Here is a 26,624-nt window from a genome sequence, read left to right as displayed (position 1 = left end):
GAGTTAAATAATCAGAGATGGAGAACCACTGTCGCACTCATCCTGTGATACAGTAAGACCGACATGCAGCACACAGTGTTCATGCTGAAGGGGTGGGAATATTTACCTGGTGTTCATGCTCTTGGGGTGGGGATATTCAATTGTAGACCCTGTGTGCTTTCTCTGGAATGGGCATATTAATCTCCTGTACTTGATGTTCATGCTCTAGTGGAGGGCATATTTGTCTGCAGAACTCTGAGTGTATGCTCTGGAGAGGGGATATTCGCCTGCAGAACCCTGAGTTTATCCTCTGGAGAGGGGATATTTGCCTACCGAACCCTAAATGCATGCACTGGGAGAAGATATTTGCTGCAGAACCCGGAGTGTAAGCTCTTGGGAGAAGATATTTGCTGCAGAACCCGGAGTGTAAGCTCTTGAGAGGGGATAATAACCTGCAGAACCCTGAGTTTATTCTCTGGGGAGGGGATATTCGCCTGCAGAACCCCATGTGTAAGCTCTGGAGAAGGGATATTCGCCTGCAGAACCCCATGTGTAAGCTCTGGAGAAGGGATATTCGCCTGCAGAACCCCGAGTGCATGCTCTGGGGAGCAGATATTCGCCTGCAGAACCCCATGTGTAAGCTCTGGAGAAGGGATATTCGCCTGCAGAACCCTGAGTGCATGCTCTGGGGAGCAGATATTCGCCTGCAGAACCCTGAGTGCATGCTCTGGGGAGCAGATATTCGCCTGTAGAACCCTGAGTGTAAGCTCTTGAGAGGGGCTATTCGCCCGCACAACCCGGAGTTTATACTCTGGGGAGGGGATATTCGCCTGCAGTAATCTGTGTTAACACTTTGGTGGTGGAGATATTTACCTACAGAATCCTGTCTGCACACTCGGGCATGGGGGGTAAGTGTAGATCCTGGTTTTCAAGCTCTGGGGGTAATAAGATGGGGTTGTAGCACCTAGCAGCCATGCTGAAGGGTGTCTAAGGATATCCATGTGCAGCATTCAATGGTCATGCTCTGGGGACCGGGATATAAACCTGCAGCACCACATGTTAATGCAATAGGGTTAAAAGGACTGGTCTGTACCCTACTCTCTCTTCAGGAATGGATACTCACCTGCAGTACCCTGCGTTCATGCTCGCTGGCTGTCAGCATTTTCTGCAGTTGCAGACTCTTCTCTTGACTCGTGGTTGTGCTGGCCTGACCCTCGGACACCAAGACAGTCAGGCTTTGTACTTTCTCTTTCATGGTCCCTTCGCTTTCCTCCGCCTTTGCCAGTGCTGCAGTGAGTCGGTCCACAGAAACCTGTCGTGCAGCAGCTTTCATCTCTCCCTCAGTTACCTGCCAGGAAATAGCCAAATACTCACTGCCAAAACCAAAGTTACATCTAATTTTCAAATGATTTTAAGCGATTTTTAACATAAATCTTCATTTGGATGCAATTAAATAATGTTATTAGATGCATGTCTACTGTGACTGGTATGGTCTACTGCATCAAAAGTACAGCTATAGAAAGTATGCTTTTTATTTATGACAAACAGACAAATTAAGTGTAATTTCCATTTCGTTCAGAACAACTCTATAATGTTTATCCACAGGCGTCAGGAACTCACACTATCTTTCCATGTACCTCAATTTAGTCAGACTCACTACATGACGTCTGTCTTTCTCCTCCAAGTGCCTCACACTACCTGGACGCAAGTCTGCTTCACCTGGGCAGCAGGGGGCTACACTGATACTCTATGCCGGGACTCTGGCAAGGGGAATGAATTGGTTGGCACTTGCCATCATGAACCCAATTATGTCCAAGTTCAATAGTTACAGTAGCTAGATAGGATTGTGGTCTTGCAGGACAGCTCCCTGGGTTCTCACGAGATGTTTTACATGAAAGTCACAGAGGCTATGCTTACTTAGTTCCACTATTCATGGGGCTATGTCCATTTACCTCTGCTATTCAACCACTGTTTTTAAACCTTATTTTGAAAAAAATTATATTTTACATGAAAAAAGTGATATGCAAAGGCAACCCACTTGCCACCTAGTTTAACATGGAGTAATACTTTCACCCCAAACTTTTCTGATTTGTAAACGTGTACCACATTACTTTCAGCGTGCAATATTACTCTTTTCCCTAGGGTTTATGCTAGTTCTATGCTATGGACCTGTACGTGTATACTTAATAATTCTAGGGTGTTATTAGTGATGTCATTACTGACATGGAAAATGCTACTTACCAGTATGCATCTGTTCTTGGCATGTAGAGCTGCAAATTCGTACACTTTTGCAATAGATCGCCAACTGGTGTTGGGCTCGGATGATTGCAGGTTGTTGTCTTCTTGGAAGAAGTCTTTGTAGTCACGAGATAGTTGACTCCTCCCTTGGACAATACCGCGCATGGTCATCGACTCCATCCTCACATTGTTTTTCGCCATGATGGGAAATGATGGATTTAGTAGAAGTAAAGAGAAAGGATGTCCATGCGTGTGCATCTAAATAAGATGAGAACTGGAACGGATACAAGTCCTGGGGAGGCGGGAGGGCGTGTACGAATCTGCAGCTCTACATGCCAAGAACAGATGCATACTGGTAAGTAGCATTTTCCGTTCGAGGCATATGAGCTGCAGATCGTACACTTTTGCATCGATTGTGCAGCAGTGTCTCCCCTAGCAGTGGTCGCTTGTATCCGTTGCACTATTTTGGAACAGTGTTCTAAGGACAGCTTGGCCCACTGCAACTTGCTGTTTGGCCTGCACATCAACACGATAGTGTTTAGTGAAGATGTGTAGTGTAGACCATGTTGCTGCCTTGCATATGTCCTCTAGTGGTATATTTCCTAAGAAAGCCATAGAGGCTCCTAGTTTGCGAGTGGAGTGCGCTCTAGGAGAAATTGTCAGTGTACGTTTAGCTTTTTGATAGCATATTTGTATACACTTTACAATCCACCTGGCGATTCCCCCCTTAGAGATGGGGTTGCCTTTGTGTGGGGGAGAGAAAGATACAAATAATTGTTTTGTCTTTCTAAAGGATTTAGTCCTATCTGTGTAGTATAACGGGGCTCTTCTAACATCTAAGGTGTGTAAAGCCCTTTCTGCAACAGAGTCTGGGTTTTGGAAAAACACAGGTAGCTCTACAAATTGGTTAAGATGAAAAGGAGTGATAACCTTTGGCAGAAATTTTGGATTAGGCCACTTTATTAGGACGTATTTGAAAAAATGGTTCTTGTATTGTGAATGCTTGTATTTCACTAACTCTTCTGAGAGAGGTGATTGCAACAAAGAAAGCAGTTTTCCATGTTAGGAATTGCAATTCACACTTGTGTAAAGGCTCGAAAGGAGGTCCCATAAGTCTTGTAAGGACAATGTTTAGGTTCCATACCGGAGCAGGTGGTAATTTAGGTGAGAATATTCGTTTTAATCCTTCCATGAATGCTTTGATTGCAGGTACTCTGAAGAGAGATAGATGTTGCCTATTCTGTAAATAGGCTGCAATTGCTGCCAGATGCAGGCGTATGGAAGAATAAGCTAAATTGGACCTTTGTAGGTGTAAAAGGTAACAAATGATATTTTGGATGGAAGCATCCAGTGGATCAATGTGATTATTGTTACAATAATTGCAAATCTTTTCCACTTAGCGGCATAACACGCTGTGGTAGTGTGTTTTCTAGCTTCTTTAATTATGTTCATACAATCTGGTGGCAGGTTTAAGTAACCAAACTAAGACTTCAGGAGCCAGATCGCCAAAGTCAGTTGGCTTGGTTCTGGGTGTCTTATTTCTCCATGGTTCTGTGTTAACAGGGAGGGCGTGAGCTTTAACTTTTGATGTGGAACCAGTGAGAGATCTAGTAGTGTGGTGAACCATGGCTGACGTGCCCATGTGGGAGCTACTAGTATTAGCTTGAGAGACTGTTGTCTGAGTTTGCGCACTACTTGTGGAATGAGTGGGAGAGGTGGAAAAGCGTACGCAAATCTGCCTGACCATTTCATCCATATCGCATTCCCTTCCGACCGTGGGTGTGGAAACCTGGCGGCAAAGGTTTGGCATTTTGCATTTTCATGGGTGGCAAACAGATCTATCTGTGCATGCCCCCACTTTTGGAAGAGTGGTTGAAGAGCTTGTGGATGTATTTCCCATTTGTGAATCTGTTGTGACTGTCGACTCAACAGATCTGCTATCTGATTGCGAATTCCTGGAAGGTGTTCTACTGTCAGGTGTATGTTTTGAGGAATGGCCCATCTCCAAATGTTATGCGCGAGCTAGGACAGTTGTAGAGAGTGTGTCCCCCCCTGTTTTTGTATATAGTACATGGCTGCCATATTGTCCGTCAGGATTAAGACAGCTTTGTTTTGTACTTGCAATTGAAACGTTTTGAGTTCTAGGAAGATTGCTAGCAGCTCTAGATGGTTGATATGGAAAAAATGTTGTTGGTTGTTCCATTGGCCTTGTGTGGTATAGTGTAAGAGATGGGCTCCCCATCCTGTGAGGGATGCGTCTGTTGTGAGCACTATCTGTGGAACAGGCTCTAGGAACGGCCGTCCTCTTGTCACGTTTTTGGTGTTCCACCATTGCAGAGAGAGATATGTACGGTCGTCTACCAACACCAGGTCTGTGAGCTGACCTTGAGCCTGATTCCACTGTCGTGCTAGACATTCTTGTAATGGGCGCATTTGCAGTCTTGCATGTGGAACTATGAAGATGCAAGACGCCATCATGCCTATTAGTCTCATGAACACTCTGGCTTGGAGAGACTGCTGGTGTTGAAAAATGGAGACGAAGGTCTGAATGCTCTGTATCCTGGCTGGACTGGCATACGCTAGAGCTGTAGATGTGTTTATGGTAGCTCCTAGATACTGATGAACGTGCGAAGGCTCTAGGTGCGACTTGGTGTAGTTTATGGTAAACCCTAAGTCGTGCAATGTTTGAATTGTTTGGTTTGTGTGTTGGACACATTTGCCAATCATGTATCTGTTGTCTTCTGAGATGTGCCGCTATTACTGCTAAGCACTTTGTGAACACTCGTGGTGTTGTGACCCCGAATGGAAGGACTTTTTTTTTTTTTTAAAACCTTTATTGAATGCCGGAGGTTTACAGCTACGGGCCCACAACCAATCTGGCCGGCCTCGAAATCAAGTCATGGCGCATAAAACAACGATAAGAAACTCAGCAGTCCCCAAAAACAAAAACAGCGACATTTTATATCACACGTAAGGGGGGAATCGACCACCGAGTGCAGGAGAAAAGAAGGTTCATTTTCTAAATAATAAGATAAGAAGGATCAGAGACCAGGCGGTTCATCAAAAAAACACAGATTAGGCAGTGTACACAGCAGGATGTTGACAAAGCAAAGGAGGCACAATTGGGATAACGACACAAAATTACATCGGTCAGGATAAAAGTACAGACAGTCAAAGGTCGTACCCAGCATTACCCACCACATACATGTAAAACAACCTCAAGAATAAGAACGTGGACAACTAAAAGAAAAACAGCAAATGGCGTAACACCCAGTCTCCATACTGACCCAAGATAAGGAGGAAAAAGGAGGAAGAGCCAGAAAAAGAAAAAAGAAGAAAAAGGCCCATAGAAACCGAAACGGACAAAACAAAACCCCCCCCCATCCCCCCACCCTGCACGCCTGTGGAGGCTACGGCCTACCCCCCCCGACAGTGTGCCTGTCGCCCAAAAAACAGAACCCGAAATATAGAAAGAGAAAAGAAAAGGGAAGAAAGGGAAAAAAAAGGGGATATTTATAACCAACTGGAGGAGGGCCAATCACGCACGCAGGCTCCCGGTCTCCCCGGCCATGTATATATCGTCCACCTCAAATGCCACAATAAGCAACAGTAATCGAGCAATAGGATAAGAAAAGGGGAGAATCACCATGCACCGTGCCAAGAAGAATAGAACAGGAGGAAGCAGGCGGAGGAGGAAAAGGGATAGACATACGGGCTCCCGGCCGTCCACTCTTCGAGTCAAGTCCCATAAAATAGTACAGAATAAAAATGCAAATCAGCCATTATATCGCCCGTCCCATATAGTCACCAGTCGCTCATGCCCCGGAGCTCAAGACAACATTCTCAGCCTTGTCCCTTACGGTCCGTTGTAGCAAAGGAATCCAACCGGCCGGCTGCCATTTTAGGTGAAGTAGGTGATCGAAATAGCCACAGTGGCGCAGTGTGCTGCTCATAAAAGCCCAACAGGGACAGAGATGAATAAGTCACAGTGAAGCGTGGGGGTTCGACGTGGAGCAATAGCCCCCCAGAATCCACGGTCCAGGTCGATTGCAACGGTCTCAGGAGAGAAAGGAGGGTCGCCCCCACAAGACAAAATGGAGTGGCCAGGCGCTTTGTCCCAAGCTGATCCTCAAGCCACGATGCATGTCCACCATCACTCAACTCGGTTCCAACCACGATGAGCAGCTCCATGGCTGGCTCAGGTTCACAACCACCAGACAGTCTCACATCCACCAGGGTAGCCAGTCCCCAGAGTTCGGGCGCCGGGTGTGGCGCAGTGGCCCGCAGTCGAAAGTCATCACGTATGGCGAGGCACACAATGGCATCCAGCCGGCTCCCCAAGGCCCGGGCACCACAGTCCAGGGTAGTGCGCACATCACCCAGGGCAGCCAGCACTTCAGGAATCCCTGGCGGCGCCCCACAAGCGTAGTCACCGGCAGTCCTCCGCACTCGAGGCTCCCCGTACCCCCACCGGTCATCACAATGCCTCTCGCCGGAACAAGATCGGGCCGGGAACACGGGGATAGCGGTCTCCATAATGTCGGGATCGGTGAGGTGGACGCGGCCCCAGCGGTCGCACGGGCCCGCAAGCACAAGCTAGAGCCCCCAGTACCGGGTGTAGAGTCCGCGATGTTCCAGACGTCGCCCACCGTATCCCGAGGAAGATCAGGAAGATGCCCGGGCGGGTGAAAAGCGGAGAAAACGATACATTGGATTCTCCAGGGCCACAATGTATCACAGGCAGACACCGCCGCCGGGTGGGATGGAAGACCGCAACAATGGAGTATCAGTTCGGCAGACTTCCTTCGGCCGGCCGGCTCCTCCCCATCTGGAGTGGCCGGTGGTATTGCATCAGGGGCAGGCCGTCACCAACACTCGAAGCCCCGGTCTCGTGGGTAGGAGGGCCTTAGATCAGGCGGAGACGGTCCGTCGCTATTACTGCCGGCAAAGATCACGAAGACACGTCAACGAAGGCAGCATAATGTCTCCCGCATGAAATCACGCTTTGAAGCCAGGATAATGGACAGGAGAGTCGTGTAAGGCAAGAAGTTCGGCGGAGCCGAGAGCCTAAGCGGCCATCATGGTTGTAGGCTAGGCTCCTCCTCGAATGGAAGGACTTTGAACTGATAGTGCTGTCCTTGTATGACCAACCTTAAATACTTCCTGTGAGCAGGATGTATAGGAATGTGAAAGTAGGCGTCCTTTAGGTCTAGTGTTGAAAGAAAATCGCCTTGTTGTAGTAGTGGGAGTACTTGTTGCAGAGTGATCATGTGAAAATGATCTGATTGTATGTAATGGTTGAGGGGCCTGAGGTCGAGAATTGGCCGTAGTGTCTCGTCCTTTTTGGGTATTAGAAAGTACAGGGAGTAAACTCCTGTTCTCTGTTCTTCTAAAGGAACTAATTGAATAGCATGCTTTTGTAGAAGTGCTAGAACTTCCTGTTGAAGCAGATTCATATGGTCTGTAGACATTGGACGCTGCATGGGTGGTATGTTTGGGGGGGTTGCTATGAGTTCTAGGCAGTAGCCATGTTGGATAATCTGTCTCATCCACCTGTCTGTTGTGTTGGAATTCCAGACAGGTAGGAACTGTGATATTCTGCCCCCCACAGGAGTGGAATGCTGTAGGGGAAGCAGAGGGAAGTCACTGTTTGGGAGTGGAAGAGGAGCGGTTGTTGTTGTTACCTCTACCTCTACCTCTTCCCTTATTATTATTGCCTCTGTATCCTCCTCTAAAGTAGCCTTCGTTAGAGGAGGTCTGTGTGTGCGTTTTGAAAGATGATGTTGTATCTGACCCGGTTTGCTTAGAGCCTCCTCTATAAAAGGAGCAGCGAAAAGAACTTCTAGTCTGTGTGGATTGTAATACATCCATAGACTTATTTGTGTCTGTCTTTTTTCATTTTTTCTAGTGTAGTGTCTACTTCCGGCCCAAACAATTGGTTTTGATTGAAGGGCTGGTTCAAGATGGTAGTCTGCACCTCCGTCTTAAACCCTGAAATGCGCAACCACGCATGTCGTCTGAGTATAACACTAGTATTGACTGCTCTGGATGCTGTGTCAGCTACATCTAGTGCACATTTAATTGAGGAATTAGATATTAATTTGCCTTCTTGTATGAGCTCTGTTGCTCGATCTTTGTATTGATCTGGGAGGTGCTCTAGCAGTTTTTCTAATTGATCGTAGTGAGCCCTGTCATAGCGTGAGAGCAGGGCTTGTGTATTTGCTATGTGCCATATATTTGTAGCCTGCGCAGCAATCCGTTTCCCTGATGCATCAATAACTTTGGATTCTTTGTCAGGTGGGGGCGTGTCCCCAGAAGTCTGGAAATTAGCCCTTTTCCGTGCATTGGACACTACTAAAGAGTCTAGTGGCAGATGTCCCTTAATAGAGACTGGATCAGATGGTGCTGGTCTATATTTCTTTTCTATTCTTGGATTTAACACTCTACAACGTACTGGGTCTTTAAATACTTCCGGAGCATGTTTAATGACTCTTTTGATCATGGGTAGTATTTACGTAGACCTTTGTGACTGCTCAAATGTATCAAGTAAAAAATCCTCATCAATGGCATCAGAGTGCATTGAAACCCCGTGGTAAAGGGCAGCTCTATTTAAGAGATGATTAAACCCAATACTATCTTCTGGAGGGGAAGGTTTTGTTGGGTAGGGCTGAGGATCAGGAATGTCGGGCACATTGTGTGGTGGGAAATCATATAAATCGTCATCTCTAGGATATGCATCTGGATTGATATCTTCATCTACAGGGTATGCATGTGGCTCTGGTATGTCATTCCCTCCACCTAGATCATACTCCTCATCAGTGTGGTGTGATGATGCAGGAGATTCAACAGGAGAAACTGCAGGTGAAATGTAAGGAGGGATAGGAGAGGAAGAAGGTGAAGGAGAGGAAGGGTGCATTGGAGAAGTTGCACAATCTTCCTTTTTGGCAGGAACCACAGGTAGAAGTGGTGTGTCTGCTGGTCTCTTCTTGTGAGGAATAGCTTCCACATGTCCAGTTTTTGGGTTGATATGGACTTTCTCTTGTTTAGGATCTGGTCTAAAAAGTTCTTCTTCCTCTACAACCTTCTTCGGCGTCGATTTTTTTGGTGCCGATAGGGGTTGTTTTGTGTTTTTTGCTGTAGGAGGCGTTACAGAGTCCCGTGGCAAATTTTTTGGTGCCGAAGGTGGTTTTGGCTTGGTAGGCTTGTTAGAGGGTTTAGGTGTCTCTGAATCAGGCCTTGGAGTCTTTGGTACAGAGGTTGGAGTTTTTGGAATGGAGACAGATCTCGTTGGCCTTGAGGCGTCGGACGCTGGCTTTCCATCTTTATTTTTGGAACCGGAAGGTTTTGGATCCAGAGCTTTTTGCGGATCTGGTACAGTTTTCGGCTTCGGCACCGGTGCATCTTTTGGTTTGGGTGCCGAGGGATCTTTGTCTTTGGGTACCGAAGGGCGTTTTGGCTTCGGTGTCGAAGGGTGTGTATGCTTCGGTGCCGATGGAAGAGGTGGAATTGGTATGTGTGGTTTTGAGGGTGCCGAGGCACCGGAAGGCGTAGTCGTTTTCCTCGGAGCCGAGCCCGAAGGCAGGGCGTCTGAGGGGATATTTCGGTCTCGACTAGGCCCCATGGGCGGAGTGCTGACCGTTGCCTTTGGCTTGGGTAGTGTCTGTTGTGCAGGGGCAAGAGTACTCACGGGTTGACGAGATGGAATCGAGTCATCTGAGTCCTCTGCCTCTGATATGATCTGGAGATCAGGCGAGTCTTCCTCGGCGGCGAGTGGAGCCTCGTCCTCGGAGATGTCCTCGCCCTCGGAGATGTCTTCTTCGACGATCTCCTCCTCGAAGATGGTCTCCGGTGATGGGGCCGTTCTCCTCATCTCGTGTCGTCGTGCCCTCCAATCCCGAATGGTCTTCTTCGATCGGAAGGATGCACAAGCTGTGCAGGTCGACTAGTCGTGTTCCGGCGATAGACAGAGTTTACAAACCTCGTGATGGTCGCTATGAGGGAATTTTGCTCGATATACCGGGAATCTCTTGAATGGAGTTCTGTCCATGAGGCGTAGGCCGTACAGCGCCGATAGGCCCAACGGCCCACGTCGACGCACCGGTGTGAGAAGTTGGCCTGGTAGGGGATGTTTCCAATTCTGGAACCACCTACTACCTGACCAAACAATCCCTTATGGTGTCTGGTTGTAAGTCAACCTTATTAGACAAGCTATCCTAGGGGTAGCATGGACTAAGCAGCCTAAAGGCTTAACTTAAGAGGTCGTGTTAAGCGAGCTGTTTTACCACATACAATCCTGTAATACCAAATGAAAGGACACCACACAAGTATATATTATAAAAATATATGTGTTTATTACTAAAAACAATCCCCAGTATTCTTTATGAATAAAGGGGCACAAGCGTTAAATCAAAAGCACTGTTTAAACATACAAGTTGCACAATTATGGATGAGGGCGGGTGGCCACTCAAACCATATACTAAACAAGTGGTATAAGAGAGGCCACTCGAACAGTGGTTAGGCCTAGGGCCTAGGGAATCGCTGGGAGCAGTCAGGACAAGCAATGCTGAAGTCGGGAATGGCCCTCGGGATTCGGGAGATGTGCGGAAAGCGCACGCATGCACCAATGTTAACCAATGGTGCGTAAAAGTCATAGAGTTAAAGTTTAAGGACACTTCCGCTGAACCTAGAGGAACAAAACTTAACACACAGACCCTAGAGGTGTGCACCAGTGTGGGAACACCGGCGGAGCAAAGTTACCTCACCCACAGGAAGTGGGTGCACAGGGTCGAAGTGGCGTCGGGTTTTGACACGCAGGCTCTTGGTGCTTGAAGCTGAAAAGGCTGCAGGCGGGTTAAAGATGAAGTGTCCGGTGGAGTCCAAGGGTCGACTCAAGTTGTAGAGTACCTGAAAGCAGAGGGGACAGAGTCTGGGTCACTCAGCAGTGACCAGGGTGGAACCAGGACGGAACCAGGCAATGTCGGGCGCAATCAGGTGGTCGTCGAGGAGCTTCTCTCCGCTGTCACGTGGGCTCTGGGGCATCTGCGACGTCCAGGAGCAGGTCACGATCTGTCCCACGCAGGCTCTCACCGTCGGTGCAGTCGGCTTCAAGTTTGGAGCAAACAAGCCTTGGCAAGAGCAATCCACGCGGGATCGGAAGATTGCTTCTCACTCGGACCAGGAAGGTCAGAGTCGGGGCTCCTTTTCAGGGGAGCTGGTGTGGATCTGGAGCAACCAGATTCCCAAGTCTTCTTTGTAGTTTCGTCGACACAGGGACCACTAGCCAGCTGGCAAGTGACCGGGCCAACGCGTTGAGCCAAATAGAGCCAAGGGGCCCCACGCAGCACTCGTCGAGCGTGGAGGGCTGAACTTCGGCTCAGGAGCAGCTCAGGGTGGGGGCTTCTCAAACCCCGGTGCACAGCTTCGAGGGTCACTCGTGGGCTGCACGGTCAGCGTCTCGTGGTCAATTCAAGATGGCGTGCCCCACGCTTCCGGTCGCCTCCACGGGTCTCAGCTCTGCAGGGACTGTGGATCGGGCTGTTGGAAGGCAGGCAAGCTTGATCTCGTCGATCTCAGTCGCTCGAGTTCCGGCGGGAACTGCAACTAAGTAGACGTCGAGGGCTGGATGGTGCCTGCTGCTGCAGGGTGGTCACTCCTTGACCACAAGGGAGATTCTTCGGGCTTCCACGTTGAGATGGAGGTCCAAGGGTCCAGAGTTTCGTTTCTAATGTTTCTTCCAGGAAATCTGAAGTGCATTGGCACTGCTCCCACTCTTATTCCAATCTGGGGGGCGTGATTACCTGCTAGGTCCCTCCCTAGGGGTGGGACCCAGGAAGGGGGTGGATACACCCCTTTCCTTTGATCCAGGCCGCCCTGGCACGAGGGCTGGAGTGCCCCAGAACCGGTTTGGCCGGATTATGCAAGGGGCAGCCTTGTGCGCCCCAGGCAGTGTCTGGTTTCTTTCAAACCTCCCTGCTACAATACACTATCTCCTGTCTGGAGGGTGGTGACACCCTCCTGTGACAGGAAACCCTTTGTCCAGGCCCCATCTGCTGAGTTTCGGTCAACTGCAGGGGTCCAGACATTTGTCTGTGGCAGAGGCATCCATTTTGTGGATCTTAAGGTCTTTGGAGAAATTAACCGCATTAAGTAAAGTAACATGTCTTACCCCTCTAGAGGGGTGGAATGCCATCCCCGTCGCCAGAACTGGCGAGGGGATGGTATTCCAAAGCGTATGACACCTTACACGACATGTTTTGATAAAGCCAAACCAAAGTTGCTAAATAACCGCGAGGATTATAAGGCACTTAATAGTATATGGTATGGCATTATCCTGAAACAGCTTAGGGATTTGTTCCCGACGGCTGCAGACAGGCTCAGCTCATGCTAGAGCTCCATCTCACACAAAACCACGCACCCTGCCTCCAGGATTGATGAGGCCTTCTATAGGAGTGGCTTACAGGTTTACATGTGTCCAGATATAGGTTTAGATATAGGTATACTATACCTAAGCAAGGGGTGATTACACCACCTTACCCCAGCTGAGTGATCAGCCAGTTGTGTCAATTTAAGAACCAGCCAGGGGTGGCAAAAGATATGCTGCAGCCCCTGGTAGGCCTTGGTGGCCCCTATGCCCTGGGCACCTATAGTGCATTCTACAGGGGCTGACAAGGAGTCCATTTCCAATTGGTATGTGCCTATAGCACATGTGTCATTAATTTAGTGAGAGAACAGCAGGCTGGGGGTCTGATCAGCAGGCCCACAGCCTCAGTAGTCGAAAACCAGTGAAGCAAAAAGCAAAAATTTGGGGTGACCATAGGATAGCAGACCCTACTCTCCTACACAACCCCCCCCCAAACGCAGGGACATTAAACTAACCTTGACCAGATAAGTCTTCATGTTCTAAGTGGAAGTACCTGGAGAGACCATCTGCATTACCATGGTCAGTCCCTGGGCGGTGCTCCACTGTAAAGTCCATCCCCTGTAGGGAAATGGACCACCTGAGCAGTTTGGGATTTTCACCCTTCATCTGATTAAGCCATAAGAGGGGCTTATGGTCTGTCTGCACCAGGAAGTGAGTTCCAAACAAGTAGGACCTCAACTTCTTTAATGCCCAAACCACAGCAAAGGCCTCCCTCTCAATGGCTGACCAACGTTTCTCTCTGGGAGTCAGCCTCCTGCTAATGAAAGCAATAGGCTGGTCTTGACCATCTTGATTAAGTTGTGAGAGCACAGCTCCCACCCCCAACTCAGAAGCATCTGTCTGTACAATGAACTGTTTGGAGTAGTCAGGACTCTTCAGGATAGGTGCAGAGCACATGGCCTTCTTCAGGTCATCAAATGCCTTCTGACAGCTAACTGTCCACTGAACCTTTTTTGGCATCTTCTTGGATGTCAAGTCATTTAATGGTGTCACTATAGACCCATAGTTTTTCACAAACTTTCTGTAATACCCAGTCAGGCCCAAGAAGGCTCTGACTTGTGTCTGGGTAACTGGAGGAGCCCAGTCCTGTATGGCCTGGATTTTGCTTTCCAGTGGCTGAACCTGGCCTCCACCTACTAGGTGGCCCAGGTATACAACCTTACTCTGCCCTATCTGGCACTTTGTGGCCTTGATAGTTAGGCCTGCCTTTTGCAGGGCCTCCAAAACTTTCTTCAGGTGGATCAGGTGATCCTCCCAGGTGGAGCTAAAGACAGCAATATCATCTAGATAAGCTGCACAAAAGTCATCCAACCCAGTAAGGACTTGGTTCACCAACCTTTGGAAAGTGGCAGGTGCATTCTTCAAACCAAAGGGCATTACCACAAACTGATAATGTCCACTAGGGGTAGAGAATGCTGTGTTGGCTTTTGACTCCTCAGCTAGTCTGATTTGCCAGTAGCCAGCTGTCAGATCAAATGTGCTCAGAAACTTGGCAGAAGCCAATCTGTCAATGAGCTCATCTGCTCTTGGAATGGGGTGAGCATCTGTCCTAGTGATAGCATTGAGACCCCTGTAATCCACGCAAAACCTCATTTCTCTCTTTCCATCTTGGGTATGAGGTTTTGGCACTAGGACTACTGGGCTGGCCCATGGGCTCTCTGATGGCTCAATCACTCCAAGCTCTAACATCTTTTGCACCTCAGCCTTGATGCAATCCCTGACATGATCAGGTTGCCTGTAGATCTTATTCTTGACAGGCAGACTGTCACCAGTGTCCACCACATGGGTACACCAGTCAGTCTGGCTGGGTGTGAGTGAAAACAATTGCCTGTGGGCCTGCAAAACTTGTCTGCAGTCCATCTGTTGCTGGTCAGTGAGGCTGCCTGCCAAGGCTACTCCATCAACTGAACCATCATCAGGGTTCTGAGAAAGCAGGTCTGGGAGAGGGTCACTCTCTTCCTCCTGTTCCCCATCTGTGGCCATGAGCAAGCTCATGTCCTCCCTGTCCACAAATGCTTTCAAGCGATTCACATGGATTACCCTGTGAGGGCTCCTGGGTGTTCCAAAGTCTACCAAGTAGGTGACTTCCCCCTTCTTCTCAATAATAGGATAGGGTCCACTCCATTTGTCTTGGAGTGCTGCTGGAGCCACTAGCTCCAGTACCCATACCTTCTGTCCTGGTTGGAACTCTACCAGCACAGCCTTTTGGTCATGCCAAGCTTTCTGTAATTCTTGGCTGGCCTCCAGGTTTTTGGATGCTCTTTCCATGTATTCAGCCATCCTGGAGCGGAGACCAAGTACATAGTCCACTATGTCTAGTTTGGGCTTTTTGAGAGGTAACTCCCATCCTTCCTTCACCAAACACAATGGACCTCTCACAGGGTGGCCAAACAAAAGTTCAAAAGGGCTGTAGCCAACCCCCTTCTGTGGGACCTCTCTGTAAGCAAAGAGCAGGCAGGGTAAAAGAATGTCCCATTTCCGCCTGAGCTTCTCTGGTAATCCTTTTATCATGCCTTTAAGGGTCTTGTTAAATCTCTCCACAAGCCCATTGCATTGTGGATGATATGGGGTGGTAAACTTATAGTTTACTCCACATTCCTTCCACATTGCTTTCAGATAGCTGGACATAAAATTGGTGCCCCTATCTGATAGTACCTCCTTAGGAAAGCCCACTCTTGAGAAAACTGCAATGAGGGCCTTTGCCACCACAGGTGCTGTGGTGGTCCTTAGGGGAATAGCCTCTGGATACCTGGTGGCATGATCCACTACCACCAGTATGAATCTGTTCCCAGATGCTGTTTGGGGGTCCATTGGACCCACAATATCAATTCCAACTCTTTCAAAGGGGACCCCCACCACAGGTAGTGGTATTAGGGGGGCCTTTGTTGTGCCACCTGACTTACCACTGGCTTGGCAAGTGACACAGGAGCGACAAAACTCCTTGACATCCTCTGACATGTGAGGCCAGTGAAAGTGTGAGACAAGCCTGTCCCACGTCTTGTTCTGGCCTAAGTGTCCTGCAAGGGGAATATCATGGGCCAAGGTAAGAAGGAACCCCCTAAACTGCAGAGGTATGACCAACCTCCTGGTCATGCCAGGCTTGGGGTCTCTAGCCTCTGAGTAAAGGAGTCCATCATCCCAATACACAGTATGGGTACCTTGGGCATCCCCAGCAGCCTCAGCAGCAGCCTGCTGTCTGAGGGGTTCAAGGGAAGGGAAATCTAATTGAGCCTGCCTCAGGTCTGCCCTTGAGGGTCCCCCTGTCCCCAGAAACTCAACCTGGTCAGGTTCAAGCTCCTCAGAGACAGTCTCCTCTTGGACTGCAGAATCAGTTTCCTCTGAAACTTGATCCTCAACCTGGGGCAAGGTGGAAGGCTGAGCCTTTCCTCTCTTGCTCCTTCTCTTGGGTTGTGGTTGGTCTATTGTTTCAAGATCCACCACTGGTTCAGGAAGGCACTTCTTAGCCTGAGCCCTTGTCATGGCAAGGACATGCTCTGAAATCCCTAGCATTTCTGCATGAGTCCTGTACTCCACCTCTGACCATGCTGAGCTTTCAAGGTCATTGCCTAACAGACAGTCTACTGGTAGGTCTGCACTCACCACAACCTTCTTTAGGCCATCAACCCCTCCCCAGGAGAAGTTCACAACTGCCACACTATGGGAGGTAGTGGAGTTGCTGGCGTTGGTCACTAGGTAGCTCTCACCTAGTACAATCTGTCCAGGGTCCACAAAGTCAGGTGTCACCATTGTGACACGGGCACATGTGTCCCTGTATGCTTGAGCCAGTTTCTCATTAATTAAGGGAGTCTGCCTGTATTTGCCCAGGTTAGTGGGGCTTACTGCAGTGGGCAACTCAATGTCCACATCATACAGGAGAACTGCCTGTGTAGGGATTCTGACTAGGCCAGATCCTACTTCAATACCCAGGGTCAACCCAGCTACACCCTTGGACTGTGTTCCACCACTGCTTACTGTACTTGGGGTTGCAGTTGCTTTAGGAGCTGTAGTGGTGGGAACTGGATTTGCCTTGGTGCACTCACTGCCCCAGTGTGAAACTGATTTGCAGGTATTACACCAAGGTGTCTTTGGACCTTTGTTCTTCTTCTTCTTGTTACCATTCTGGGAACCACCCTCCTTACTATTAGTTTGGGGGCCTGAAGACTTCTGGTCTTTTTCTTTATCTTTCTGATTCTGATTACCACCCTTCTGGTCTGCTTTCTTCTGGTCACCACCTTGGTTCTGGGGTTTCTGCTTAATCCTTGTTCTGACCCATTTGTCTGCCTTCTTTCCCAATTCTTGGGGAGAGGTCAGATCAGAGTCAATAAGGTATTGATGCAACAGCTGGTTTGTACAGTTATTAAGGATCTGTTCTCTCATTATAAGATTGTACAATCCTGTATAGTCTGAAACTTTACTTCCCTGCAACCAACCCTCCAAAGCCTTAGTGGCACACTCAACGAAATCAGTCCAGTCTTGAGTCTGTGCTTTTTGGGTGTCTCTGAACAACAACCTGTATTGCTCAGTGGTTAGGCCAAACCCATCAATAAGAGCACTCTTCAAAACAGAGTAGTTTTTGGCATCCTCAGGTCTAACTGTGAGGAGCCTGTCTCTCCCTTTCTCAGAAAAGGAGTACCACACAATTGCAGCCCACTGATCCTCAGGAACCTGCTGTACCATGCAGGCTCTCTCAAGAGCAGTCATCCATTTGTGGATGTCATCCCCTTCTTTAAAGGGGGGCACAATTTTGGTCAGGTTTCTATTATCATAGGCCCTGTCTTTTTCTCTTGGAAAATTGCTGCCACCAGTGACATCTAAGCCACTTAATTTCTGCTCTCTTGCCAAGGCAAGTTTAGCTTGAGCTAAGGTAAGTCTAGCTTGACTCAGGGCTACCTCCTCTCTCTCTATCTGGAGTTTGACAGCCCTCATTCTAGCCCTATGCTCAGCTTTCTGAGAAGCAGTCATGCCTCTCTCTGATTCTCTGGAGGCACTAGAAATATGAGAGTCCCCTGAGGGAGATCTCACTCTTCTGTTGCCTGGGAGAATCACATGTTGGGTTCTGGGGAGGTGCTGGCCCTCTCCATTCCCCAGTAGGTCCAAGTTGGCCTGGCTAAGCCTGGCAACTGGAACCTGGCTACCCTGTTCCTGAACTTCTAAGTCCTCAACATCTGAGTCCTCATCTAAGTCATCATCATCCTCCTCCTCAGGGGGATCAGTGACAGGGGGGTTCCCTCCACTTCCTGTGTCTAGGGAAGCTGCCTTTGCCTTCTCTAAGTCATCCTGTTCTAGGATTTCTACCAGGATTAGGCAGGTGGGGCTTCTGCCCCTTTTTAACCCTCTTGCTTTGCACAAGGCAATCAAGTCACTGCGGGTTAGTTTGTCATATCCAAAAGTTGCCTGGGTAGGGTCAACTGTCACAGGATTAGACCCTGAGGCTTTTCCTGTGTCAGACATGGTTACTAGTGAGGTGTAAGTGGTGCACTTACCTACACTAAGTGTTTTCCTACTGTACCTTGCTAGTTAGTTGTAGTCAGGGTGTGCTAATCCCTTCAACCTACAACTACTAAGTTCAGTAGAACTTAATATGCTAAGCTTTTGATTTATATGTACCTAGAGGTACTTGATGTGATCTTTCAATTTGATATAAAGATTGCAATGGTAAAACAACAGCAAGCTCAAATCCGCACCGCTGCTCACCAATGTGAGAAGTTGGCCTGGTAGGGGATGTTTCCAATTCTGGAACCACCTACTACCTGACCAAACAATCCCTTATGGTGTCTGGTTGTAAGTCAACCTTATTAGACAAGCTATCCTAGGGGTAGCATGGACTAAGCAGCCTAAAGGCTTAACTTAAGAGGTCGTGTTAAGCGAGCTGTTTTACCACATACAATCCTGTAATACCAAATGAAAGGACACCACACAAGTATATATTATAAAAATATATGTGTTTATTACTAAAAACAATCCCCAGTATTCTTTATGAATAAAGGGGCACAAGCGTTAAATCAAAAGCACTGTTTAAACATACAAGTTGCACAATTATGGATGAGGGCGGGTGGCCACTCAAACCATATACTAAACAAGTGGTATAAGAGAGGCCACTCGAACAGTGGTTAGGCCTAGGGCCTAGGGAATCGCTGGGAGCAGTCAGGACAAGCAATGCTGAAGTCGGGAATGGCCCTCGGGATTCGGGAGATGTGCGGAAAGCGCACGCATGCACCAATGTTAACCAATGGTGCGTAAAAGTCATAGAGTTAAAGTTTAAGGACACTTCCGCTGAACCTAGAGGAACAAAACTTAACACACAGACCCTAGAGGTGTGCACCAGTGTGGGAACACCGGCGGAGCAAAGTTACCTCACCCACAGGAAGTGGGGGCACAGGGTCGAAGTGGCGTCGGGTTTTGACACGCAGGCTCTTGGTGCTTGAAGCTGAAAGGGCTGCAGGCGGGTTAAAGATGAAGTGTCCGGTGGAGTCCAAGGGTGGACTCAAGTTGTAGAGTACCTGAAAGCAGAGGGGACAGAGTCTGGGTCACTCAGCAGTGACCAGGGTGGAACCAGGACGGAACCAGGCAATGTCGGGCGCAATCAGGTGGTCGTCGAGGAGCTTCTCTCCGCTGTCACGTGGGCTCTGGGGCATCTGCGACGTCCAGGAGCAGGTCACGATCTGTCCCACGCAGGCTCTCACCGTCGGTGCAGTCGGCTTCAAGTTTGGAGCAAACAAGCCTTGGCAAGAGCAATCCACGCGGGATCGGAAGATTGCTTCTCACTCGGACCAGGAAGGTCAGAGTCGGGGCTCCTTTTCAGGGGAGCTGGTGTGGATCTGGAGCAACCAGATTCCCAAGTCTTCTTTGTAGTTTCGTCGACACAGGGACCACTAGCCAGCTGGCAAGTGACCGGGCCAACGCGTTGAGCCAAATAGAGCCAAAGGGCCCCACGCAGCACTCGTCGAGCGTGGAGAGCTGAACTTCGGCTCAGGAGCAGCTCAGGGTGGGGGCTTCTCAAACCCCGGTGCACAGCTTCGAGGGTCACTCGTGGGCTGCACGGTCAGCGTCTCGTGGTCAATTCAAGATGGCGTGCCCCACGCTTCCGGTCGCCTCCACGGGTCTCAGCTCTGCAGGGACTGTGGATCGGGCTGTTGGAAGGCAGGCAAGCTTGATCTCGTCGATCTCAGTCGCTCGAGTTCCGGCGGGAACTGCAACTAAGTAGACGTCGAGGGCTGGATGGTGCCTGCTGCTGCAGGGTGGTCACTCCTTGACCACAAGGGAGATTCTTCGGGCTTCCACGTTGAGATGGAGGTCCAAGGGTCCAGAGTTTCGTTTCTAATGTTTCTTCCAGGAAATCTGAAGTGCATTGGCACTGCTCCCACTCTTATTCCAATCTGGGGGGCGTGATTACCTGCTAGGTCCCTCCCTAGGGGTGGGACCCAGGAAGGGGGTGGATACACCCCTTTCCTTTGATCCAGGCCGCCCTGGCACGAGGGCTGGAGTGCCCCAGAACCGGTTTGGCCGGATTATGCAAGGGGCAGCCTTGTGCGCCCCAGGCAGTGTCTGGTTTCTTTCAAACCTCCCTGCTACAATACACTATCTCCTGTCTGGAGGGTGGTGACACCCTCCTGTGACAGGAAACCCTTTGTCCAGGCCCCATCTGCTGAGTTTCGGTCAACTGCAGGGGTCCAGACATTTGTCTGTGGCAGAGGCATCCATTTTGTGGATCTTAAGGTCTTTGGAGAAATTAACCGCATTAAGTAAAGTAACATGTCTTACCCCTCTAGAGGGGTGGAATGCCATCCCCGTCGCCAGAACTGGCGAGGGGATGGTATTCCAAAGCGTATGACACCTTACACGACATGTTTTGATAAAGCCAAACCAAAGTTGCTAAATAACCGCGAGGATTATAAGGCACTTAATAGTATATGGTATGGCATTATCCTGAAACAGCTTAGGGATTTGTTCCCGACGGCTGCAGACAGGCTCAGCTCATGCTAGAGTTCCATCTCACACAAAACCACGCACCCTGCCTCCAGGATTGATGAGGCCTTCTATAGGAGTGGCTTACAGGTTTACATGTGTCCAGATATAGGTTTAGATATAGGTATACTATACCTAAGCAAGGGGTGATTACACCACCTTACCCCAGCTGAGTGATCAGCCAGTTGTGTCAATTTAAGAACCAGCCAGGGGTGGCAAAAGATATGCTGCAGCCCCTGGTAGGCCTTGGTGGCCCCTATGCCCTGGGCACCTATAGTGCATTCCACAGGGGCTGACAAGAAGTCCATTTCCAATTGGTATGTGCCTATAGCACATGTGTCATTAATTTAGTGAGAGAACAGCAGGCTGGGGGTCTGATCAGCAGGCCCACAGCCTCAGTAGTCGAAAACCAGTGAAGCAAAAAGCAAAAATTTGGGGTGACCATAGGATAGCAGACCCTACTCTCCTACAACCGGAATGTAGCTGATGATGTCAAAAGTAGTCTATTCGATGTCGATAATGTTTGTATAAAGATTTTACGCTTCGAAGTTGCTGAAAAAGTATTTTCTAGCCAGAGCGGAAAACTTTCATCTGAACCCAGTGGTGGAAAAAAACAATCTGAGGATGGAGTCGATGACCATGCGCAGTATTGTCCAGGGGAGGAGTCACCTATCTCGTGACTACAAAGACTTCTTCCAAGAAGACAACAACCTGCAATCATCCAAGCCCAACACCAGGTGGCGATCTATTGCAAAAGTGTACGATCTGCAGCTCATATGCCTCGAACATTTAATTATGTCATTTAACATGTCATGAGTGATATATGTGAGGTCATAAGCAGAGCATGGAGGGGGTGCAATTTATAGTTAGCTCAGTAAGGTATAATTGTAAATATCAGTGTTTTTTTGTTTTTGAAAGTTATTTTTATACTATTTCAACACCGAGCTATAACCTCACTTTAATCTTTGTTTTTCAGTCAGCTTCTAGTGTTTTTTCAACCTTACCTCAGATCTTATTACCATACCTAAATATGACATCACTTTAACCTTTGTTTTTCTCAGTACATTTCACTTTTTTTTTTTTTTTACTGTAAGGGAAATAACCAATTATTGGTCATTTTAACCTTTGTTTTTTTTCAGGCCTTTTAACCATATTCAGCCAAATGCACACAGCCTTCGGTCTCTGATCAGACACTGTGCCCAACCCTGCTACGGGCAGCCAACCGCCTGCTCGGCACAGCCTTCACACATGCACAGCAAGAGGTTGCCCCAAAGGTCTGGCCTGTGGCCAGACTGTATGCACAACCCCATAATGGCGACAAGCGCTCACTGCTAGCAGTGAATTTTCTGCCGTTCCTGGCTTCTGGCCAGGAACTGAACACAACCCCCCCTGCGATTGACCATCCCTGCTGCGAATGGCCTTTGGAACTTCACAGCAGGTGGCTGGCCGCAGGGACTTGTCCTGCAGTACCGAAAGGGCTGACTGGTCAAGGGAGCTTCTTCTCCTATCAGAGGGTCCTATTTATTTCTCATTTTGGGTAGCCCAGGACTCCCGAAGGAGCAACCAACCAGATATACCTCATTTTCAACCCCTTCAAGCTCAACCTGATCACCTCTTCAAATACAAATTTCTCAAAAACTAGCAGCCACATTTACACAAGATCACAAAAGCTACACTGCAGAAGAACGGCTTTTTGCAGGTTCACTCACACTTTTTGCACCTACTTTATGATGACTTTAGGTATTTAGGTTCCAGAGGTAAGACTCTGCACACTGGGGACTGAGGTCCAGTGCTCAGTGTATGTGCTCTGATCCCTAAAAGTGTGTACAAGTGAGTACACACCGACTAATCCCTGATTGGCAAGGCTATTTACATGCAAGTCTATAGTACTAAGAGTACATTGGGCCTGTGAGGTAAGGTGCCTTTAGTAGACTGCAGCACTATTTGTGTTAACAATACAATGGTAATGAATATGCTACTTACCAGTATGCATCTGTTCTTGGCATGTAGGGCTGCTAACATTCATATCTGATGCATAGATCGCCGCCTAGTGTTGGGTCCGGATGATTGCACATTGTTGTCCTGGAAGAGTCTTCGAAGTATCACGAGATAGGTGGCTCCTCCCCTGGACTACAGTGCGCATGGGCATCGACTCCATCCCCAGATTGTTTTTAGCCATTGTGGCAGAGATGGAGTGAAACAGTGTAAAGGATGTCCATGCTAATGATGAATCTAGAGAGAGTAACTGCAGCCGCTACGGGCACCGGGGAGGAGGGCGGGCGATATGAATGTTAGCAGCCCTACATGCCAAGAACAGATGCATACTGGTAAGTAGCATATTCAGTTCGAGGCATGTGGGCTGCTAAATTCATATCTGATGCATAGAATACATAGCAGTCCCTCCATTAACGGCGGTTGCCCGTGCCAGCTGCAGAAGCTTGAAAAAGTGTCTTGAGAACAGCCTGTCCTACAGCTGCTTGCTGTTTTGAATGCACATCCACACAGTAATGTTTGGTAAATGTGTGTGGTGTAGACCATGTGGCTGCTCTACAAATATCCTCTAAGGGAATGTTCCCAAGGAAAGCCATGGAGGCCCCCAATTTGCGTGTGGAGTGCGCCCTTGGGGGTATTGTCAAAGTGTGTTTAGCCTTTTGATAACAGATTTGAATGCACTTAACAATCCATCTGGCTATTCCTGCTTTGGAAATGGGGTTGCCTTTGTGCTGTGCTGAGAAGGCAACAAAAAGTTGTTGTGTCTTTCTAAAGTGTTGTGTTCTGTCAATGTAGTACATTAGCGCCCTCCTAACGTCTAATGTATGAAGCATTCTTTCTGCTACTGTTTGTGGGTTTTGGAAGAATGCAGGCAGGTCAATAGTTTGGTTGAGATGAAACTGTGACACCACTTTAGGAAGGAATTTGGGGTTAGTGCGGAGCACCACCCTGTTTGAATGTATTTGGATGAATGGTTCTTGGATTGTGAGCGCTTGCAGCTCACTAACACGTCTGAGCGATGTAATAGCAATGAGAAAAGCCACTTTCCATGTTAGAAATTGAATTTCGCAGGAGTGCAGTGGCTCGAAAGGTGGACCCATCAGCCTAGTGAGGACCACATTGAGGTTCCACACTGGAGCTGGCGGTGTTCTTGGAGGAATGACTCGTTTCAGTCCCTCTAGGAAGGCTTTAATGGCAGGCACCCTGAAAACAGAGAGATGCTGCCTATTCTGGAGATAAGCCGCTATGGCGGATAAGTGTATCCGAATGGAAGCGTACGCCAGATTGCATTTGTAAAGATGTAACAAATAGCAGATGATGTTAGGAATGGATGCATCTAGCGTATTGATCTTGTTGTCTGCACAGTACATGACAAACCGCTTCCATTTAGCTGCATAGCAAGCTCGGGTAGTGGGCTTACGTGCTTCCCGGATGATGTCCATGCATTCCGGAGGCAGGTTGAGGTAGCCAAATTCTAAGACTTCAGGAGCCAGATCGCCAGATTGAGCTGTTGCGGATCTGGGTGCTGAATGTCGCCATGGTTCTGCGTCAAGAGCCGGGATGTGAGATGCAGCCTTTGATGCGGTACCACGGAAAGGTCTAGAAACGTGGTGTACCATGGTTGGCGTGCCCATGTTGGAGCAACCAGGATGAGAGTCATCGAGTGTTGCTTTAGCTTTTTTGCCACCAGCGGAATGAGAGGCGCTGGGGAAAAAGCGTACGCAAATTTGCCTGACCAGTTCATCCATATCGCATTCCCTTGCGATTCTGGGTGAGGGAACCTGGCGGCAAAGCTTTGGCATTTTGCGTTTTCCCCTGTGGCAAACAGGTCTATCTCTGGATGACCCCATTGCTGGAAGTACGGGTGGAGTACTGATGGGTGTAACTCCCACTCGTGCATTTGATGGCTGTACCTGCTGAGCAGATCCGCCATCTGATTGTCCTTGCCCGGGAGGTGTTCTGCCATGAGGAAGATGTTCCTCTGAATGGCCCACTTCCACATGCTCTGAGCCAGATGAGACAGCTGTGGAGAGTGAGTACCTCCCTGCTTCTGGATGTAGTACATGGCTGTCATGTTGTCCGTCCGGATCAACACGACTTTGTTGCACAGATGTACTTTGAAGGACTTGAGCGCCATGAAGATCGCCATCAATTCTAGGTAGTTGATGTGCAACTTCTGCTGCTGGGTGGACCACAGTCCCTGCACAGTGTAGTGGAGCACATGGGCTCCCCACCCTTGGAGAGATGCGTCCGTTGTTAGGATTATCTGTGGCACTGGCTCTTGGAACGGTCGGCCCTTGCAAAGGTTGTGTGGATTCCACCAATGCAGAGAGTTGTATGCCCGACCGGTCACCAACACTAGGTCTGTTAGCTGTCCCTGAGCCTGTGTCCACTGATTTGCCAAGCATTTCTGGAGCGGGCGCATGTGCAGCCTCGCGTGCGGGACTATGAAGATGCAGGAGGCCATCATGCCTATCAACTGCATGAACACTCTCGCTGGGAGGGAGTGTTGTGGTCTGAATTTTTGGCACAGCGACTGAATGCTGTCGATTCTGACTGGGTTTGGCTGAGCCATAGCAGTCAGGGTGTTTATTGTCGCGCCCAGATACTGCCGCACATGGGCTGGTTGAAGGTGCGACTTCGGGTAGTTTAGCGAGAACCCCAGGCTGTGAAGGAGCTGAATAGTGTGGGACATGTCCGCGGCGCACTGTTTTTCCGACTTTGCTTGAACAAGCCAGTCGTCTAGGTACGGGTAGACATGTATGTTCTGTCTCCTGAGGTGCGCCGCCACTGTCGCCAGACACTTTGTAAACACTCTGGGGCAGTAGTTACCCCGAAGGGCAGGACTTTGAACTGATAGTGCCTGTTTAGAATGGTAAACCTGAGGTATTTTCTGTGGGATGGGTGGAGTGGTATGTGGAAATAAGCATCCTTGAGGTCCAAGGTTGCTAGGAAGTCCCCTTGATTGAGCAGGGGAAGGATTTGTTGCAGTGTCAGCATGTGGAAGTGTTCTGACAGTATGTACATGTTGAGGGGGCGTAGATCCAGAATAGGTCTGAGGGATCCGTCCTTCTTTGGGATGAGGAAGTACAGGGAATAGACTCCTGTTCCTTCCTCCTCTACCGGTACGAGCTCGATTGCGCCTTTTTGCAGCATCACCAGTACTTCCTGCTGCAATAAGTGCAAGTGCTCTGCCGACATAGGACGGTGTCTTGGGGGAATGTTGGGGGGAGTGGATATTAACTCTAAACAGTAACCGTACTGGATAAGTTTTCTCACCCACCTGTCCGTGGTGATGGACGTCCAGACTGGCAGGAACTGCTGGAGTCTCCCCCCGACCGGAGTGGTATGGTCGGGGGGCAGTGACAGAGAGTCACTGTTTGTTGGCGGCAGAGGAGCGGGAGTTGTTGTTTCCTCTGCCTCTGCCCTTGGCACTGTTGCCTCTGTAACCCCCTCTACCCTGCTTGGGGTACGAGGATTGCGCACCACCCCTCGCATATTGTGTTTGTTGGCCCAATTGTCCTCTGGTAACACCACGTGCTCCTGAGCGACGAAAAGTGTTTCCTCTGAATTGTTGAGACTGAAGCGCCCCCATGGACTTAGCAGTCTCGTTGTCCTTTTTAATTTTTTCAAGGGTGGTGTCTACATCTGGACCAAACAGGGTGTCAGGATTGACGGGCTGGTTGAGGATTGTAGTTTGGATGTCAGGCTTAAACCCAGATATACGAAGCCAAGCTTGTCGCCTCAACATGACGCTAGTGTTAATCCCCCTAGCCGCTGTATCTGCCACATCAAGTGCACACTTTATTGCTGCGTTGGAGATAAGCTTTCCCTCTTGTATGAGTGCTTCGGCTGCTTCTTTAAACTCATCAGGTAGGTGTTGAAGGAGCTGTTCTAGGGTGTCGTAATGCGCCCTATCGTATCGTGCCAATAGTGCCTGCGTGTTTGCGATACGCCATACATTGGCAGCCTGCGCTGCCACCCTCTTGCCTGATGCCTCGAGCACTTTCGACTCCTTGTCTGGGGGAGG

The 26,624-nt window shown here is 49.0% G+C and overlaps 1 protein-coding gene across 2 annotated transcripts in view; it reads right to left on the bottom strand.

The window, feature by feature from the left end:
- Positions 1–26,624, bottom strand: part of CROCC (ciliary rootlet coiled-coil, rootletin) — a 574,059-nt gene that overhangs the window by 89,026 nt on the left and 458,409 nt on the right. For both annotated transcript variants that reach the window (XM_078642848.1, XM_078642849.1), the window contains one exon: positions 1,103–1,327. In XM_078642848.1, the coding sequence (XP_078498974.1) occupies positions 1,103–1,327 (225 nt within the window). The remainder of the gene's footprint in view (positions 1–1,102; positions 1,328–26,624) is intronic.

This window comes from Lissotriton helveticus, chromosome 5_1 (genome assembly GCF_964261635.1).
Source record: "Lissotriton helveticus chromosome 5_1, aLisHel1.1, whole genome shotgun sequence".
NCBI classification, from domain to species: domain Eukaryota; kingdom Metazoa; phylum Chordata; class Amphibia; order Caudata; family Salamandridae; genus Lissotriton; species Lissotriton helveticus.
The sequence above is the reverse complement of the archived record's forward strand: the minus strand, read 5'-3'. Positions and strand labels throughout refer to the sequence as shown.